At 49.2% G+C, this 18,168-nt stretch overlaps 1 protein-coding gene across 1 annotated transcript; it reads right to left on the minus strand.

Moving 5' to 3' along the window:
• Positions 1-16,593: 16,593 nt before the first annotated feature.
• Positions 16,594-17,943, minus strand: LOC137836718 (uncharacterized). The gene has a single exon (XM_068645426.1). The coding sequence runs from the start codon at positions 17,941-17,943 to the stop codon at positions 16,594-16,596; it is 1,350 nt and encodes a 449-aa protein (XP_068501527.1).
• Between the last annotated feature and the right edge of the window lie 225 nt (positions 17,944-18,168).

Consider the following 18,168-nt stretch of genomic DNA (forward strand, 5'->3'; position numbering starts at 1 on the left):
AAGTCAGGAGGCACGTGTAGTCGCCCATAGTTAAGTTGGCGTGTTCCGATCTCTAGCTTACCAGAATAGGCGATCGCCAGATGCAGACTCAGGCGACCAAGCAGTCGGAGATCGCCAGAACAAGTACATCGCCGAAGTTAAAAGAGAAGCAGATTATGAAGGCGGCCGGCGAGACCACAGGGAAGGTGTATGAAGGCCCTACCTCGCCAGTTTCAGTAGAGATTGCACTCCTGAGTTAGTTATGCACTGGGCAGCACCATGCATAAGTAACTTAGCCAAAATGAGAGTAGAAGTAGCGCCAAGTCAGGGAGCCTCCAGATGATGGCACGTGTACAGTCGGATGCAAGCCACGTGTCCAAGTCTGTAACTGCCAGGAGAGAGAGAACCACCAGGTATATAAGAGTTCCTAACAGATTTTCTATGGTACGCACGTTCAGTTCATACACTCTACGCTTGCGAGTGACAGAGCTGTTTGTGAGAGAGATTTGCACGGTTCCAGTTCTTAGTATTTGGTGATACCGTCACTGACTTGAGCGTCGGAGTGCGATCGGCCGCAGCGGCGCCGTATCGTTTCTTTGCAGGTTCTTGAGATAGATCCAGAGGAGGAACGGAAGTGAGAAGCGGCACGCACGTCGATCCTTTGACGAGGCATTCTCCAGCGCTCCGGTCAACAGGCAGGATCAGGCCTGCTTATAGAACCAACCCCGAGGAAACTAAGGAGATAGAATCACAAGTTCAAGACTTGTTGGAGAAGGGTTGGGTTCAAAAGAGCCTAAGCCCTTGTGCTGTATCTGTCTTGTTGGTGCCAAAAAAAGATGGAAAATGGCGCATGTGTTGTGATTGTCGAGCAATCAACAACATCACCATCAAGTATAGGCATCCAATTCCAAGGCTTGATGATATGCTTGATGAATTGCATGGGTCAACTCTATTCTCCAAAATTGACCTTAAAAGTGGATATCACCAAATTCGAATCAAGGAGGGTGATGAGTGGAAAACCGCTTTTAAGACCAAATTTGGATTATACGAGTGGTTGGTGATGCCCTTTGGGCTTACTAATGCCCCAAGTACATTCATGACGCTTATGAATCACACCTTGAGGGATTGTATAGGTAAATATGTAGTAGTTTACTTTAATGATATTTTAATATATAGTAAAACCCTAGAAAACCATCTAAGTCACCTTAGGGAAGTTCTTCTAGTTCTTAGGAAAAATAGTCTTTTTGCAAATAGGGATAAGTGTACCTTTTGTGTAGATAGTGTAGTCTTTTTAGGCTTCATAGTAAACAATAAGGGGGTGCATGTAGATCCCGAGAAAATCAAAGCCATCCGAGAGTGGCCAACTCCACAAAATGTAAGTGATGTAAGAAGTTTTCATGGGTTAGCTAGCTTCTATAGAAGGTTTGTGCCTAATTTTTTTAGCCTAGCATCTCCTTTGAATGAACTTGTTAAAAAAGATGTTGCATTTTGTTGGAATGAAAAGCATGAGCAAGCCTTCCAAAGGCTAAAAGCTCAACTCACCAATGCACCCATCCTATCTCTTCCAAATTTTTCCAAAACCTTTGAGATAGAATGTGATGCATCGGGGGTAGGCATAGGTGCGGTTTTGTTGCAAGGTGGACACCCCATTGCTTATTTTAGTGAAAAACTCCATGGTGCCACCCTCAACTACCCCACCTATGACAAAGAGCTCTATGCTCTTGTGCGAGCCCTAAAGACTTGGGAACACTACCTTGTGTCTAAAGAATTCGTCATACATAGTGATCACGAGTCTTTAAAATATTTAAAGGGCCAACACAAGCTCAACAAGAGACATGCTAAATGGATGGAATTTCTTGAACAATTTCCTTATGTAATCAAATACAAGAAAGGGAGCACCAATATAGTGGCCGATGCTCTTTCAAGACGGCATACACTCCTTTCAAAATTGGGTGCCCAAATTCTTGGATTTGACCACATAAGAGAGCTTTACCAAGATGATCAAGAACTCTCATCCATATATGCCCAATGTCTACATAGAGCGCAAGGAGGTTATTATGTGTCCGAGGGATATCTTTTTAAAGAGGGAAAACTTTGCATTCCCCAAGGAACACATAGGAAACTACTTGTCAAAGAATCACATGAGGGGGGACTCATGGGCCATTTTGGAGTTGATAAAACTCTAGATCTTTTAAAAGCAAAATTTTGTTGGCCACACATGAGGAAAGATGTTCAACGACATTGTTCTAGATGCATCTCATGTTTAAAAGCAAAGTCTAGAACAATGCCGCATGGACTCTATACCCCTTTGCCGATTGCAAATGCTCCTTGGGAAGACATTAGCATGGATTTCATTTTAGGACTTCCTAGGACTGCAAGAGGCCATGACTCTATCTTTGTGGTAGTGGACCGTTTTAGCAAAATGTCCCATTTTATTCCATGCCACAAAGTAGATGATGCTCAAAATATTTCTAAACTCTTCTTTAGAGAAGTGGTGAGACTCCATGGTCTCCCTAGAAGTATAGTGTCCGATAGAGATCCCAAGTTTATCAGCCACTTTTGGAAAACTCTTTGGGGTAAACTTGGAACAAGACTACAATTTTCAACTTCTTGTCACCCTCAAACGGATGGACAAACCGAAGTAGTCAATAGATCTCTTGGAACTATGCTTAGGGCTATCATGAAGGGCAGCCACAAATCTTGGGATGAGTACCTTCCCCATATTGAGTTTGCTTACAATAGAGTAGTTCACAAGACTACTAATGCTTCTCCTTTTGAAGTAGTATATGGCTTTAATCCTCTCACACCCATGGATTTGATACCCCTTCCTAATCCACAAGATTTTGTGCATAAGGAAGGCGTAATCAAAGCTGATTTTGTAAAGAAAATGCATGAGAAGATTAAACTCCAAATACAACAACAAAATGAAAAGTACACAAAATACAACAATAAAGGGAAGAGAGAAATAATTTTTGAGGAAGGAGACTTAGTTTGGCTTCACCTTCGCAAAGATCGATTTCCAACTCAAAGGAAGTGCAAACTAAGTCCCCAAGGAGATGGACCTTTCCAAGTTCTCAAGCGAGTCAACAACAATGCATATAAATTGGACCTACCTCTTGAGTATGGAGTACATGACACCTTTAATGTAATTGATCTTTCTCCATTTGTAGGTACCAATGACGATGACGAGCTGGATTTGAGGACAAATCCTTTCCAAGGGGGAGGGGATGATGGAGGAGGGCCAAGCACATCTAGCCATGGGAGCCAAAGCCCACACCATGAAGAGCGTCTAGACCAAGGAGAGCGTCTAGCTCCAAGGAATGAGCGTCTAGACCGTGAAGAAGGGAAGCGTCTAGCCATGGAGCGTCTAGGTGAGCCATTAGACCGTCTAGGTCCTCTCACAAGATCAATGGCCAAGCATGTACAAGCACAAGTGGAAGAAGCCACGGATGGAAGAGAGAAAGCCTTGTATATGTTGCATCAAGGCCCAATAGGGGTATTTAGTAGATAGGGTAGTGTAGAAAGTATTTTGAAATGAAACCTTCTAGAACTTTGCTAGGTGTGACCGGTCATGGCACATGGCATAGCTTTGCATTTCATTTGGTTTACATTTCATTAAGCATTAGCTTATGATTTACGTCCCAAATAGCCTATAAATAGGGAGGCTATCTCATGTATTTGGCAAGTTTATTGTGAGTAAAGTTATGCTGCCAATTTGTGCTCAACTTTGCTTCTCCCTAGAATCCTAGGCTCTAAACTTCAATTCCTTCATTTTTTCCCTTGAGCTGGCCGAACCACTCAATACCCACACTTATCATGCACCTACAAGATCAACACCACTCTTAGGAGGATCTTGCTCACTCTCATTCATTGCTTCCGCCCCATACTCTACATTGATTCAAGAAGAACTTCATGAAAATGCCATCAAAAGGGGCGTGGGCGGAGGAAGTACCAAGGATTGTATGGGCATACCACACCACGCCCCAATCTTCTACCATGGAGACGCCTTTCAGTTTGGTGTATGGGTCGGACGCGATGATCCCGGTAGAAATACATGAAAGCTCACCACGTTTTCAAAACTTTGTGGTGGAGGAATCCAACGAAGAAAGGCGGGTAAACCTGGATCTACTAGACGAAGCCAGGAAAGAAGCCAAAATAAAAGCTGAAGCGGTGAAGAGAAGAGTAGAGCGGCAATATAGCTCTAAGGTAAAGCCGCGAAAGTTTCAGATTGGCGACCTAGTTATGAGGAAAGCCCACCCATACGAGCTGGAGAATAAGATGTCTCCCAAGTGGACCAGACCCTTCAGAGTTACCGAGGCTAAGGGCAACGGTTCGTACAGCCTAGAGACCTTGGAAGGTGGTCCCATGCCGCGCAGTTGGAATGCAGCCAACTTGAAGTTTTATTTTAGTTGACTTATGTAAGCAGTGATGTAACAATCTTGTTAAAGGGGACGCTCTTTTTCCCCTCCCGGGGTTTTTTAATGAGGTCACCCAAATAAAAGAAAAACAAGTTTGAGAAAAAACCTTTCCTTGGTTTTCAGTCTTTATCTTTTCCCCGTTTGAAGCGGCGATAGGCGTCGCCAGCAAGGAAGGCGTCGCCCAAAAAGAAAGGCGTCGCCAAGAAGAAAGCGTCGAAAGCGTCGCCAGAAAGAAGGCGTCGCCAAGAAAGAAGCGTCGAAAGCGTCGCCAAGAAGAAAGCGTCGCCAAGGTGGAAGGCGTCGCCCCAGCGCAGGCGCCGCTAAGAAACATGACGGAGGAAAAACGCACAATATGTGAGGTGTATGCAAAAGTAAAGTGGCATTACGGAAACATGGTATAGTAGAATTAAATTTACAAATAGTGTTCGATACAAATGGGAGTAATGCGAATAGGGCAAACATTACAACTCATGAAAAAACACAAACGAACCACTCTTCAGTGGCCACCAGAGTCAGCACAGGAAGAAGACGAAGCCCCGCTCTCAGTCCGCAGAGCCCGGGTAAGTCGTGACCTCCGCTCTTGGTTTATTTTCGAACCTGCACCAGGGGAGATGAATGTGTCAGAGACACCATGAGGCAAAACACACACAGATAGAAAGCAACAAAGGCGGAAGTTTCTAGGGCAGTGACCCATACATATATACTTCTCAAGAGTTCCAGCGTTGAACTCCAAACTGATCAAGGTGGCGGAGTCAAAACCTCCCGCCTCAGCAAGAATCCGGCAAACCACCTGGTCATTCGGGGCTAGCTTCTTCAATGGTTTGGATTTGAGGGCCCTCGTCTCCCTCACCCAGTACAGTGGAAAACCATCCAAGGCGGAGGGATGAGTTTTGGAAGAACCTGCCTTTCCACCCAGTGAATGAGTTTTGGAAGGGGGTCAGGAGAACCCTGCCTGGAACGTTACTGAGGGTCACGCAGAGGTTGTTCCTTTTCCTCTTCACCTCAAAGAATTGAAGAAAGATATCAACCGAGGGTGCACAACCCAGAAACCCGAAAAGGATGTCAAAAGCCTTGACGAAAGCCCAGCTATTGGGATATAACTGGGCCGGAGCAGCATTGATCTCCGTTAGCAGTTCCTTCTCAAACCTGGAGAAGGGCAGGCGCACGCCGATGGTCTTGAAAACCACCTGATAAAAATAGAAGAAGGGGACCCCGTCGTTGGCCCGTTCGTCTCCGCATACTGGCTCCCCTAGAGTGTAAGGGAGCACAACAATATCGTCGTCGTGCCTCTTCACGAAGGCACGGTGATTATAGGAGCATGAATCCCCTTTGTGTTCCCTTATGGCCCTGGTGGAGAGTAAGCATAAGCATTCTTCAAGAAGCTCGCTCGAAGCCCAAGTATACAGGTCCTTGGGGTTGACCCTGGGTGGAGGAATACGAGAAGACATGCTTGAACAGAATCTGGGAGGTTTGAAGGATAGTGGCCCACTGGTAACGCAAGGGTAAAACGCTGGCAGGAACGAACACTAGAAAAACTCTTCGCGAGGAGAGAAACGGTGCAAGCAGGTCACGAAAAGAGCAGAAATGATGAGGATAGTTTCAAGATTTCGAAGGGCTAAATATTGCGGTTAGAGCGCCAAACGACGCAAATGGAAGAGTTGTAGTTATAACGCCAAACGACGCAAATGGATGCACCGTGCGATCGAGCCATGTGGCAGAGGATGGGAGTATGACCCTGGCACCACTGGTTAACACTCAGAAAATGTCGTATCGACAGAATGCCCGAGGGTACGATACGCCGTCGAGAGTGGGTCAGAGGCACAGTGGATGTCAGGACCAAGTCAAGCGGTTGAACGTCCCATCAGCCATACGAGAAGCGCCATGTGGATAGCACAGGCGAAACCTTGAGCTCTTCGCGTTGTCAAGGTTAAAGTCAATGCCAAGGTAATGTTAACGCCCCTGGGCGACGCCAGCGTGAGACGCCCGAGGCGTCGCCAGGAGAGGCGCAAGAGGGCGACGCCAGCATGAGACGTTGCGGGCGTCGCCAACCCAAGTATCAGTAGTGCCGCCTCCCCGATACCCGCAGGTAGGAAAGACTGCGGAGGGAGATGAAATCGAAGAAGTCGAAACTAGCTACTAGCGGCGTCGCCTCCCCGATGCCCACAGGTAGGAAAGACTGTGGAGGGAGACGAGATCGCCAAACGCTAGTGGACCGCTGGTAGGGTTGTTCCCCGATACCCATGGGAAGGAAAGACCATGGAGGGAACGACCCCCCCCCCAGAGCACTCGGCGTTTTTGGACACCCTGGGACGATACGGCGCTGCTGTAGCAGGCCTCTCCTTAGGCGTGGGCGCCGGGCACCAAGAATCAAGGGACGGATCGCTTTGGTGTTTGAGACACCCCGTGGACGATACGGCCCCGTTAGGCAAGCCTCTCCATGGGCGTGGGCATCGACGCGTGACCTTTCCCGGACATACAGGGTCGCCCAACGCAGTGAAAGAAACGGGTAGAGTACAGGCAAAACAATCGAGGCACGTGAAGGAAAAAAACGAGGGTAAAATCACACAGGCGGAATTCGATAACTCAATGGCACGAAAATTGTCATGCAAAACCCAAAGTTGTGACGAAAGTGCAAACAGTTCAAAGAATTACAAGCTTATCAAAGAGGGTAAAAAACAAGCGTAAAGTGTGAAGGAGAAAGGTGGCGGTTGAGGGCGGCGGTTCAATCATCCATCTCCAAGGGTACGACCGTTCTGTCAACGATGTGATGAGTGGAATCACAGTTGGAAACGTCGATTCCCGGGTTCTCACAGACGGCCTGGGCTAGAGCCTCTTTGAACCCCTCCTCGAAGGTACCCGCCATGTCGTTGATGAGGGTCTTCTTATCCTTCTCTAACTCCTCGATGATGGCGTCCCCCGAAGCCACCTGTTTCTCCAAAGCTTCCTTCTCCACGCGGAGCCGGCTGACCTCGACCTGCAGTTTATCGTAGTCAACCTGGAGAAGGCCCATAGCTTTGGCCTGGGTAGCCATCTCCCCCTCCATTCGCTCCAGTTTGTCACTTGCTCGCAGCATCGGCTCTTCAAGTCCTTTTGAACTTCCTCGTAAGCTTCGGCCATGCCCTGGAGGCCTGTTACTTGGACTTGAAGAGTGACTTCCCGAGCGTAGGAGTCAGCCTGAAGCTCCACTGCCTCTGCCAGTTGTTTTTCAGCCTCTTCCTTGGCCTCTTGAGCCTGCTTCAGAGTGGTTTGGTAGGCCTCGGTTTTGCATCCCAGGGTTTTCTTTTCCTCCTCCAGTGTAACTACCCTTGTTTCCAAGGCCTGGAGGGTTTGAGTCTGCAAATCAGCGTTTCTAGCCTGGGCGCGCCATTCAAGGGCCACTGCCAAGAAGGCTCCCAAGTAGAAGGGCATTCCCTCCTTCCTGTCGGAGCCCTCTGGCATGGATCCCCCGCTGAAGCCCCTCATCAGATGCATAATTGGAGGAGGAATGGCAATAAGATCTGGGGCGGCAGCGACAGAGGCGGGAGCAACGGAGACCTCTGCCGGAGGTGGGGGTGGAGCAGATTCGGCCCCTTCGCCAGTTTCCTCTTGGACCATTGTGGGAGGGAGAGAGGTAGCACTTGGAGGGTTGTCCCTGAAGGAATTCCCTCCCTGGGGCGACGCCGCCAGCAGAATGGGAGCCCTAGCAGCTTTTCTCCTCTTAAAGACTAGCCACCCGTCGGAGTCTTCGTCATCGGAGATAATCTCCAACACCCTTTTTCCTTTGTCAAGGGGGGTTGGAGCAGGTGATGAAGCCACAGCCAGTGGGACTGCGGCGATGGGCGGAGGAGAGCCGGGAGTCTGAAGCGCCTCGGGGCTATGTGGAGATGGTGAAGGTGAGCCTAGTGGGGCTTCGGTAGTGGTCGGCGGTGGCGGAGGCAGGGTCGATGAGGGGTTCGGGTCAGCAGTAGGGGCGGAGGAGGCGCCAGCTTTGGCAGCACGAGCGGCCTTCATCGCTTTCGCTAGCATCATCCTTTTGGAGGCATCCATCACCGATCCTACATTCAGATAAACCAAACAGCAGAAGTCAAAGCCAAAGCAGTTATACAAACCCACAAAACGCGTAGATGAATGAGACATAAGTCACATGGCACAATGGAAAACAGGTGGAAGAGGCCAGGGGAACAAACATTAAGTAGTAAAGCACAGATAACAAAAGATAGTAAGAGAGGAGTCTCCCTACCAAAGTATGTGGTCAGGGAGTGGGCGTTGTATTCGCTCGCGATAAGCTTCAACGTATCGAAGACAATCCCCAGGCCAGCCAAGGCCTTGCATACCTCCCTATCAGCAGGGTATAGCTCATCCAGGGCCTTGGCCCTGAGCAGCTTGGGGTGCTCCGTCCAGTACAGGGGAAAGCCGTCTAAGGCTGTGGGGTCGTGCTTGGCGCAGCACACCCTAAAGAATTTTCCTTTCCAGTTTTTGTAGGAGTTCTGGAAGAGGGAGAGAAGGATCCTACCCGCGATCCCGGAGAAGCTTACCCAAAAGCTTTTCCCCTGTTTCTTCACCTCGAAGAAATGCAAGAAAACATCCACAGAGGGAAGGATGCCCAGGTACCCGCAGAGAATTTGAAAACCCCTTACAAATGCCCAGCTGTTGGGGTGGAGCTGGGCGGGGGCTGTGTTAATCTCGGTGAGAAGTTCCCTCTCGAAGGGTGTGAATGGGAGACGCACCCCGACGCGTTTAAATACCGTCTGGTACATGAAGAAGAAAGGATCCCCCTTTCTGGGTCTGTCATCCACGCAGACAGGTTCCCCAGGTCTGCCGGGGCGAACAGAGATGTGCGCGTCATGGGTGCGGCAGAAAGCATTAAAATTATACAAGTGAGGATCCCCATGATGATTCTCCAGGTCCTGAATGGTTGTCAGGGTGGTACATTCGTTCAAGAGCTCGTCGGGGGCCCATGAATAGAAGGCTTTATAGTTGGACTTGGGGGTCTTGGGGGGAGAACCAGACTTTGAGTTCGGGCGCGTCATGATGTGAATAAATAGCTGGAGAAAGAAGAAAGGAAAAGGGTTTTAACAAGTGATGCCAAGACAGAAAAGGGGGTAAAACCCCAGGAAATGCCACCCACGCGAGAAAACCCAGAAAGAAGGAGAAGGGAACGGAGAAAAAAGGAGAAGTGGAAGAACACAGTAATGCATAAACGTAAACAGTCCCAGGCAGTTCAATACACAGTGATGCAATGCGATGAAGAAGAAGAGTCGTGGAGATGCAAAAATCATACCTTTGATGTCAAAGTAAGGGAGGAAGGAGAGCACGAAGGAAAGAGCAAAAGTTGCAGAGAAAAGGCTTGAAGGCGATGAACAGTGCGGAGATACAGAGAGAATGGATGAAACAGTGGTGTGAGCGCGGGGTTTGGGGTAACTTGAACGTTACACTTGCAACCCAATAGGCGCTAATTAGGAGCCGTGGGATCGTGCCGCGTGTCAAAGGATTAAGCGCCCAAGGGTAGCGCAAGGGACTCTAGAGGCTGGCCGTGTGATGAGCCACGTGGCGCACGATTAAGCGTAGCCCCAAAAGGTGTTACTTTCCCCGCCTCAGAGGATGTCCAATCAGCCATTAAGAGCACCCCTATGGTTCAGAGAGTGCCACGTCAATAATTCGAGAATTGTTGAGTCAGCAGTGAATGACACGTCATCAGGGTGACACGTGTACGGCGTGGGCGAGGCCTTAGTCTTTGCGCTGAAGACAAGTCTTCGGCTTAAGACTGGGGGGCTTGTGTACCGTCCCGTATCTGGGCGTTGACAAAGTCAAGGTCAAAGTCAACGTCTGGAGTCAAAGTCAACACAATGCGTCGCCTAGGTGAAGAGACACCAAGTGCCAGCGTCGCCAAGAGGAAGCGTCGCCAAGGCAAGGCGTCGCCTAGGTGAAGGCGTCGCCCAACCAGGGCGTCGCTAAGATCAAATATCACTAAGGCAAGACAATCACAGTGTGGTTCCCCGATACCCATGGGTAGGAAAGACCATGGAGGGAGCGACGCCGTGGGAAGGCCTCAGGTCCCGATGATCCGGGGTAGTGATAAAGAGAAGAGAAAGGTGGCTTCAAGGCCATAGTGACAGCACCAGTGTAGGGCAGCCTGACTCGTGAAGTACCCCTGCCGCCCCAGAGACGCCTTTGGGACAGATACGACTCAAGAGGAGGGTCACGCCCAGGGTAGCCAGGTGCAGGGTACGAGAGGAAGGCAGATACGCTCTCAAAGTGAGTGACTAGATGATTGGGGGCATGAGTTGGCACCCAAAAAGTCACCCCTTGCGCAGTAGCACTTCCAAGCAGGAGGACTCACACGAGGAAACACCCCCAGATGGGGTCATGGCGCTGTGAGGCCCTCCACGTGTACAGTAGCCAGGTCAGAATAGAAACGCCCTCCACTAGGTAATTAAAGTCATTTAATACAGTTTCCGTTTCGAGCGTTTAAGGTACCATAAAGGCTCCCGAGCGTTTTTAACGTCTTAAATGTGCTACGTTTTATAATTAAATGCGCTACGTTTTATGATTAAAGGCGCTTTAAGGCGCTTTAAATGCTAGGGTAGTTTAAATAGCGCCTGAGATGTTGGGAAGGGGGTTCGAACTTTTGGCAAATTTTCCAGAAACTCTCTAGTTGCTGGCTCGATCCTTGAGGTTACGTACAAGGGACTGGGGAAAGATATTTGCCAGAACGAGAAAATATACACTAGACACAGTTTCTTTTTTACCACCTTCAGAGTGCTACACGCGGTGCTTCGATACGGAGGTGCATAGTTTTGGTGTTTCTTGCTGGCTGACTTGAGCGTCGGAGTGCAAACGGCCGCTAAGGCGCCCTTTTGTCCTTCTTTGCAGGAATCCATAGGCAACCAGTGGGAAGGAGTCCCTAGCCGACGGTTGAGGTCGCGCACGAAGACGTCCCACGTCAACCGGACGGAACATAACTGTTTTAAGCTTTAATTGTTTATCTGTATACTAACAAAATATCAGAAAGTTCAAAATATTGCTCAAAGTTCTTTTGCAGAAACTGTTTCAGATTTAATCAAGAACAACACAAGCATCAGGGATTTGTCTTCATCAAATAGGGGGAGATTGTTGAACCAAGTGGTGTTCAATGTTTTGAAGAATCCAAACCCTTTGAAGGATGATGAAGCCTCTGCTGTGCTTGATGCTGCTATGCTGTTTTAGTCTTGTTCTGGGGTAGTTCTATGTTGTAATCAACACTTAGATTAAATCTCAAAGCAATTAGCATCTCAATTTTATCAAAGCAAAATGTTTTGCAAACTAAGTTGAAACAACTGATTGTTTTGTCGAAACAACCGATTGTTTACACTTAGGTGTTTTGAGAAAGTTTGAAAACTGTTTTTGAATGGTGGATTTTGTTAAGTAACAAAACAACCGATTGATTCGAAGAAACAATCGATTGTTTGTTTTAAAACCATAACAGAAAAACTGTTTTCTTTGACTGAGCTTTAAATGCTTTAACTGAATACGCTCCAGTCTTTAAATGCTTTGACCAATCAGTTTTAAATGCAATGTTTTTCCACAGGCGCCTCGGTACACCGAAACGACACACAATGTTTTTCCAAACAAAGTGTTGTACCTTATGCGCAGTGATCTGTGCCACCGGTTCTGCTTCTATCCACTTCGTGAAGTACTCAATAGCTACTATCAAGTACTTCCTGCCTTATCGCCAATGGAAAAGGGCCCAAGATGTTGATCCCCCAGGTGTGGAAAGGCCACGGACTGTATATGGACCTCAATTTCTCTGGCGGTGCCTTGTGCCAATCGGCGTGTTGTTGGCATTGCTTGCACCACTGGGCGTATCTGACACAATCTTCCCTCACGGTTGGCCAATAGAAACCCGCACGTACTACCTTGGATGTCAACGATCTTCCCCCCATGTGGCTCCCACAAATCCCTTCATGGAGTTCAGACATTATCCTTGTGCACTCATCTCCACTCACACACGTCAAGATTGGGTGTGTAAACCCATGCCTGAATAACATCCCATCCACCAGGGTATACCTTGCGGAGTTTCTTTTCACCTTCTTGCCCTCTTCTGGCTCTACCGGGAGGATCCCGTCTGCAAGGTAGCGCCTGTAAGGTGTCATCCACGTATTTCCCTCTTCCAGGGCGCACACTTGCATGAGATCCCCTGTTGTTGGCGAGGTCGGATAGACACTTATGCTGGGCGCTCTTGCCGTCTCCTGAGTCAAGGACCGATGACTCTCCAGCTTTCCCTTGGATGCAATGATCTGGAGGACGTCCACTCCGTTATCTGCTGCAAACTTTCGCGGTGCCTTGAGGGTCTCTTGGATGACCATCCTCTGCCTTCCCCCCTTGCCTGAGCTGGCCAGCTTGGCGAGCAGGTCAGCACGGGCATTTTGCTCTCTCGGGACGTGCACCAACTCAAACGCTGCGAACGCCCCCTTCAACACTTGGAGGTACCTCAAATACGCAGCCATCTGCAGGTCCTTAGCTTGATATTCTCCAGTCACCTTCCTCGTGACCAGCAGCGAGTCACTCTTTGCCAAGAGGCTCCGCGCGCCCATCTCTTTGGCCAAGAGCATTCCTGCGATCAGGGCCTCGTACTCTGCCTGGTTGTTACTTTCCTTGAAGGCGAACCTCAGGGCTTGCTCGATCAACACCCCGTTGGGCCCCTCTAAGACTATCCCAGCCCCGCTTCCCTGCTGATTCGAGGATCCATCCACTGACTAAGCCCACTGGGAATCAGGCCCCACCTCCTGTTGGGCGCCTCCTGGTGAGAGCTCTGCCACGAAGTCTGCATAGATCTGTCCCTTGATGGATCCCCTGGGCTCGTATACTATATTGAACTCTGATAGCTCCACCACCCAGCGAACCATCCTTCCAGCGACATCTGGCTTCTGCAATGGGGAGGTCCGTCATTACTACTACCATAAAACTCTGGAAATAGTGGCGGAGCCTCCTGGCAGAGAACACCACTGCCAAAGCTGCTTTCTCTAAAGACTGATACCTCATCTCCGGGCCCTATAGGGCCTTGCTCCCGAAGTATATAGGCTTCTGCACCTGATCCTGATCTTGAACCAGCATAGAGCTGATGGCCCACTCCGTCACTGCGAAATACAACCGGAGGGGCTCGCCTGTCCGTGGCTTACATAATACGGGAGGCGTCGCCAGGTACTCCTTCAGCTTGAGGAAGGCTGCCTCACACTCTTCTGTCCACACGAAGTGATGGAGATCACATAGGAGAGGCTTTTATTAATGAAGGAAGAGGTTATTCACCCACACATTTGAAGTTCTTCCTTCTAGTCTTCTCAAAATTTAAAGAAGACATAAAATAAAGAGAGGACCAAGCCTAAAGCCAAAGAAGTCTACAAGCTTTCAAGAATAGGCTTCAATTAATGTCTCTCTTTATAGTTTCTTTTGTATAAATTTGTAAATAATATAGAATGTTTAAATACATAGTTTTTAGGAAGGTGCTTAGAGGGAAACATTAGATACCTCTTTTGTAAAGCATCTTTAGGCATTAGTTTAGAATTTTCTAGAAGGTGACTCTTCATGCCTCACTATAGGCGTTAGAAGTGAGTAGCATGAAAGGGACTTTTGGTTAGCTTGTGATGCAAGCTTTGTAAAGTTTCATGACCGGTCCTTGCTCCTATAAAAGGAGGGCTTAGGTCCTTCAAATAATAGAATTGATTTTTGAAAAAATGAAACTCTCCCAAATTGATGATTGAGTGAGTGAGAATTTGCTTTCTCCTCTTCCTAGTCTCATCTTGAGTGCCTTGGTTCCTCAAGTGGCGGCAATTCACACTTATCTTGGAGCATTCACACTTCAAGTGGCGTGTTCATCAACCAAGAACTACAACCACATAAGTCTTCCTTCTTCTCCATCTATTTCTTTCATTTCCATGTCCATTTGAATTCCTTAAACATGTTTTAGGACTTTTCTTGCAATTCTATTATGTGTTTTAGCTTCTTTTGTTGTTTTGTTCAGTTCATCTTCTTCTTTGCTGAATATAATCGGTTCATCTTCTTTTTCTAAGACTTTGTTCGGTTCATTTCACTTCTAAGGCAATTTAATCGGTTTAATTCATTTCTTATACCTTTTAATCGGTTCAATTGACAAGAAATGGGCTTCCATATGAGTTTTGGTGTATTGGTGCAAGTTTTGGTGAGTTCTTGAAACATAGAACATTGATCCATTTCTATAAAAGTGCCTATTCAATCTCCAACTCAAGTTGATTCCATAAAATGTCAAAGAATCATCTATATTTTGCTATTGGAATCATATCACGAAGCGGTTGTTCCTCTTCAGGCATTGGAAATACGGGTGGCCCTTATCTCCACCAGCAGACACGAACCTCGACAAGGCTGCCATTTCCCCTATCAACTGTTGCACTTCCTTCACTGAGGTTGGGCTCCTCATGGCAATGACTGCTGCACACTTATCGGAGTTCGCCTCTATCCCCCGCTCAGTGAGCATGAATCCCAGGAACTTACCCGCCTCGACCCCAAAGACGCACTTCTCAGGGTTCAGCTTGAGGCGGTACTTGGCTATGGTGGCAAACAGCTCTTCCAGATCAGTTGTGTGCCATTCCTCTCCTGCGAGGTCACCACCATATCATCCACATAGGCGTGCACATTCCTACCCAACATGGTTGCAAGGACCTTATCCATCAGCCTCTAGTAGGTGGCGCCCGTGTTCTTCAGCCCAAACGGCATCACCTTACAACAGTAACAACATGTCTCGGTCATGAATGTCATTTTGCTCTCGTCACGGGGATGCATCTTGATCTGATTGTACCCTGAAAACGCATCCAAGAAACTCAGCATCTTGCAACCCGAAGCACTGTCTACCAATGCGTCGATGCTGGGTAAAGGATACGAGTCCTTAGGGCACGCCTTATTCAGGTCCGTGAAGTCCACACACATCCTCCACTTCTCATTTGCCTTCTTCACCAGGACCTCATTGGCCAGCCACTCAGGGTACTGGATCTCCCTGATGTGACCGGCGCTCAGCAACTTTCTCGTCTCCTCCTGTACGACGATGCGCCTCTCCTCATTAAACTTTCTTCTTTTCTGCCGTATCGGACGAACCTTGGGGTCCATGGTGAGATGATGGCATATAAAAGGTCTGGGTCGATGCCAAGCATGTCTGAGGCGGACCATGCAAAGGCGTCCAGGTGGCGTGAGATGACGACCGCCACCTGGTCCTGCTTCTCTTGGCTCAAGCGTCGCCAGAAATGAAAGGTTCTGCCACCTATCTGCCTCTCGACCACGTTCTCAACCGGCTCTAGTCGTCTCTCCCGGGCGTCCTCCGCACGGGCTACGCCACGACCGCCGTCTTCTCTTGCCACACCACCTACCGGCGCCCCCTTCCCGGGCTCTGCCCCAGCGGGCATCGCCCCAAACGAAAGGTTCTGCCACCTATCTACCTCTCGACCACGTTCTCAACCGGCTCCGGTCAACTCTCCCGGGCGTCCTCCGCACGGGCTACGCCATGACCGCCGTCTTCTCTTGCCACGCCACCTACCGGCGCCTCCTTCCCAAGCTCCGCCCCAGCGGGTGTCCCCTCCATGGGTTCTGCCTCGACAGGTGTCCTACCCATATGTACGTACTCCTTGGGCGGCGCCTCCGCGGGCTCTACCTCCATGAGCGTCTCCCCATGGCCCGGGCGTTCCGTCACCACGAACACGCCCCTCTTTGTTTTTAAGCTATTCTCATAGCACTTTCGGGCCTCCTCCTGATCTGACTTGATCACGATCACCCTGCCACTGAGATCCGGCAACTTCAGCTTCATATGCCGCATGGAGGCCACTACCCTTAGCCTATTTAGTGCAGGCCTCCCCAACAAGATGTTGTAGGCTGAATTGGCGTTTACAACCAGGTACCTGATGCTCTCGGTACGAGATGCGGTGCAATCTGTAAACGTCGTTCTCAGCTCCAGGTACCCCCGCACCTCAACCTGATCCCCAGCGAAGCCATATAAGCACCCTGTATACGGCCTCAGCAGATCAGGGGACAATTGCAGCTTGTTGAACGTGGATAGGAACATCACATCTGCGGAGCTTCCCTGGTCCACAAGCACTCTGTGCACTTTCCTACCCGCAGTCACAACTGAAATCACTACGGGGTCGTTGTCGTGGGGGACGACGTCGTGGAGATCAGCCCTCGTAAAAGTGAGGTCAACGTCCATTAGGTCATCCGCCGCCACCTACCCAACCACGGACATCACAGAGCATGCATACCTCTTACGTTGTGATGCTGTGCACCCCCCACCTGAGAATCCACCAGAGATGGTGTGGATCTCCCCGTGGATGGGCATCTCGTGGGCCTGGGCCTCTGCCACTGCTGCCAAGGCTTCTGCTCCTGGTTGCCCTGCTAGGTAGTCCTTAAGAAAACCAGACTTCACCAACTCGTCCAGCAGATGCGCCAGCGCTAGGCAGTTGCTGATGGTGTGCCCAAACGCCTGGTGGAACTCACACCATGCGTCCTTGTGAGGCCCCATCACCTTATCAGTCTTTCCTGGTGCTCTCAGCCTATTCGCTATGTTTGGGATAGTGATTAGGTCCCTCAACTTTATGACAAAGTCGTGTCGTGCCGGCCTATTCTCCCTAACACGCCCTTTGTTCTGAGGCTTCCTCGGCTTATAAGGCCGCAACCTTCCCTGGTTCTTCTTGCTCGTCGTGGCCTCGTGCACCCTCAGAGGCGGGGCACGCAACGGTGCTCGCGGGCGTTCTGGTGCAGCGTTGGAACGCTTCTCATTCACCTCCCCCTCAGCTGCGATGTGCGCCACTGCACGACACCTAATTTCTGTGAACGTCTTGGGGTGGCTCCTTATAAGCGATTCGCTAAAAGGTCCAGGGCTGATCCCTTTCCTGAACGCATGCACTATCATTGACTCATCAATGGTGCTCACCCTCACCACCTGTGCCCCAAACCTGTTAACAAACTCCTTCAGCGTCTCCCCCTGGTACTGCCTTACGTCGAAAAGATCGTAAGAGTTGGGGGGAGGGGCGCGGTTTGTTATATATTGTTCCCTGAACAGCTTGGTCAACTGCGCAAACGAAGTGACGTGGCCATCAGGGAGACTGATGAACCATAACATTGTTGTTCCCACCAAGGTACTCATGAACAGCTTGCACCTGACGGCATCAGTACCGCCAACTAGCATCATCTGCGTGTGAAACGCAGTGAGGTGAGCTTCAGGATCCTCCGAGCCCGTGAAAACCACCTTCGGGCCCACGAACGTAGCTGGTATGGCTATGTCCATGATCTCCTGCGAGAAAGGCATGGGAAACTCCCTAGGAGGCGTAAAGCACTCGCGCTCCCCTGCCTCACGATTCTCAGCCTGACTGCGCAACTCATGGCGTAGTTCCTCATTCGTTCGGTGCAGTTCTTCATTCATCGACTGCAAGGCTACCAAATCCATCTGGATTCGCTCCTGCTCAGCTCTAGATGCAGCCACAAATTCTTGGAGGTTCTGCATCATCTCCATGACCTGTTGCAAGGTCAGGCTCCCTTCTCCCTCGTTTGCAGTTGAACTTTGTCTAGTATTCCTCATTTTCGCCGTTTCTTGAAGAATCTTGGACGGTTTCTGCAGATTTTAGAACCTTCTTTGACGGAAACTCAACAAACCTTCAAGATCTTCGGAGAAAATCGAACGAAACCTCAATAACTTCGGTGAAAACCAAACACAACCTCAAGATCTTCGGTGAAACCTACCAAGATCTTGATAACCTTCACAATCCTTACTTCTAGCAACCTCGAAACTTAGACCTCTTGCGGT

This window comes from Phaseolus vulgaris, chromosome 11 (assembly GCF_000499845.2).
Source record: "Phaseolus vulgaris cultivar G19833 chromosome 11, P. vulgaris v2.0, whole genome shotgun sequence".
Classification (NCBI taxonomy): Eukaryota; Viridiplantae; Streptophyta; class Magnoliopsida; order Fabales; family Fabaceae; genus Phaseolus; species Phaseolus vulgaris.

Coding starts and splice junctions, on each gene's coding strand:
- LOC137836718 (XM_068645426.1), bottom strand. CDS start 17,943: ATGAGGAATACTAGACAAAGTTCAACTGCAAACGAGGGAGAAGGGAGC.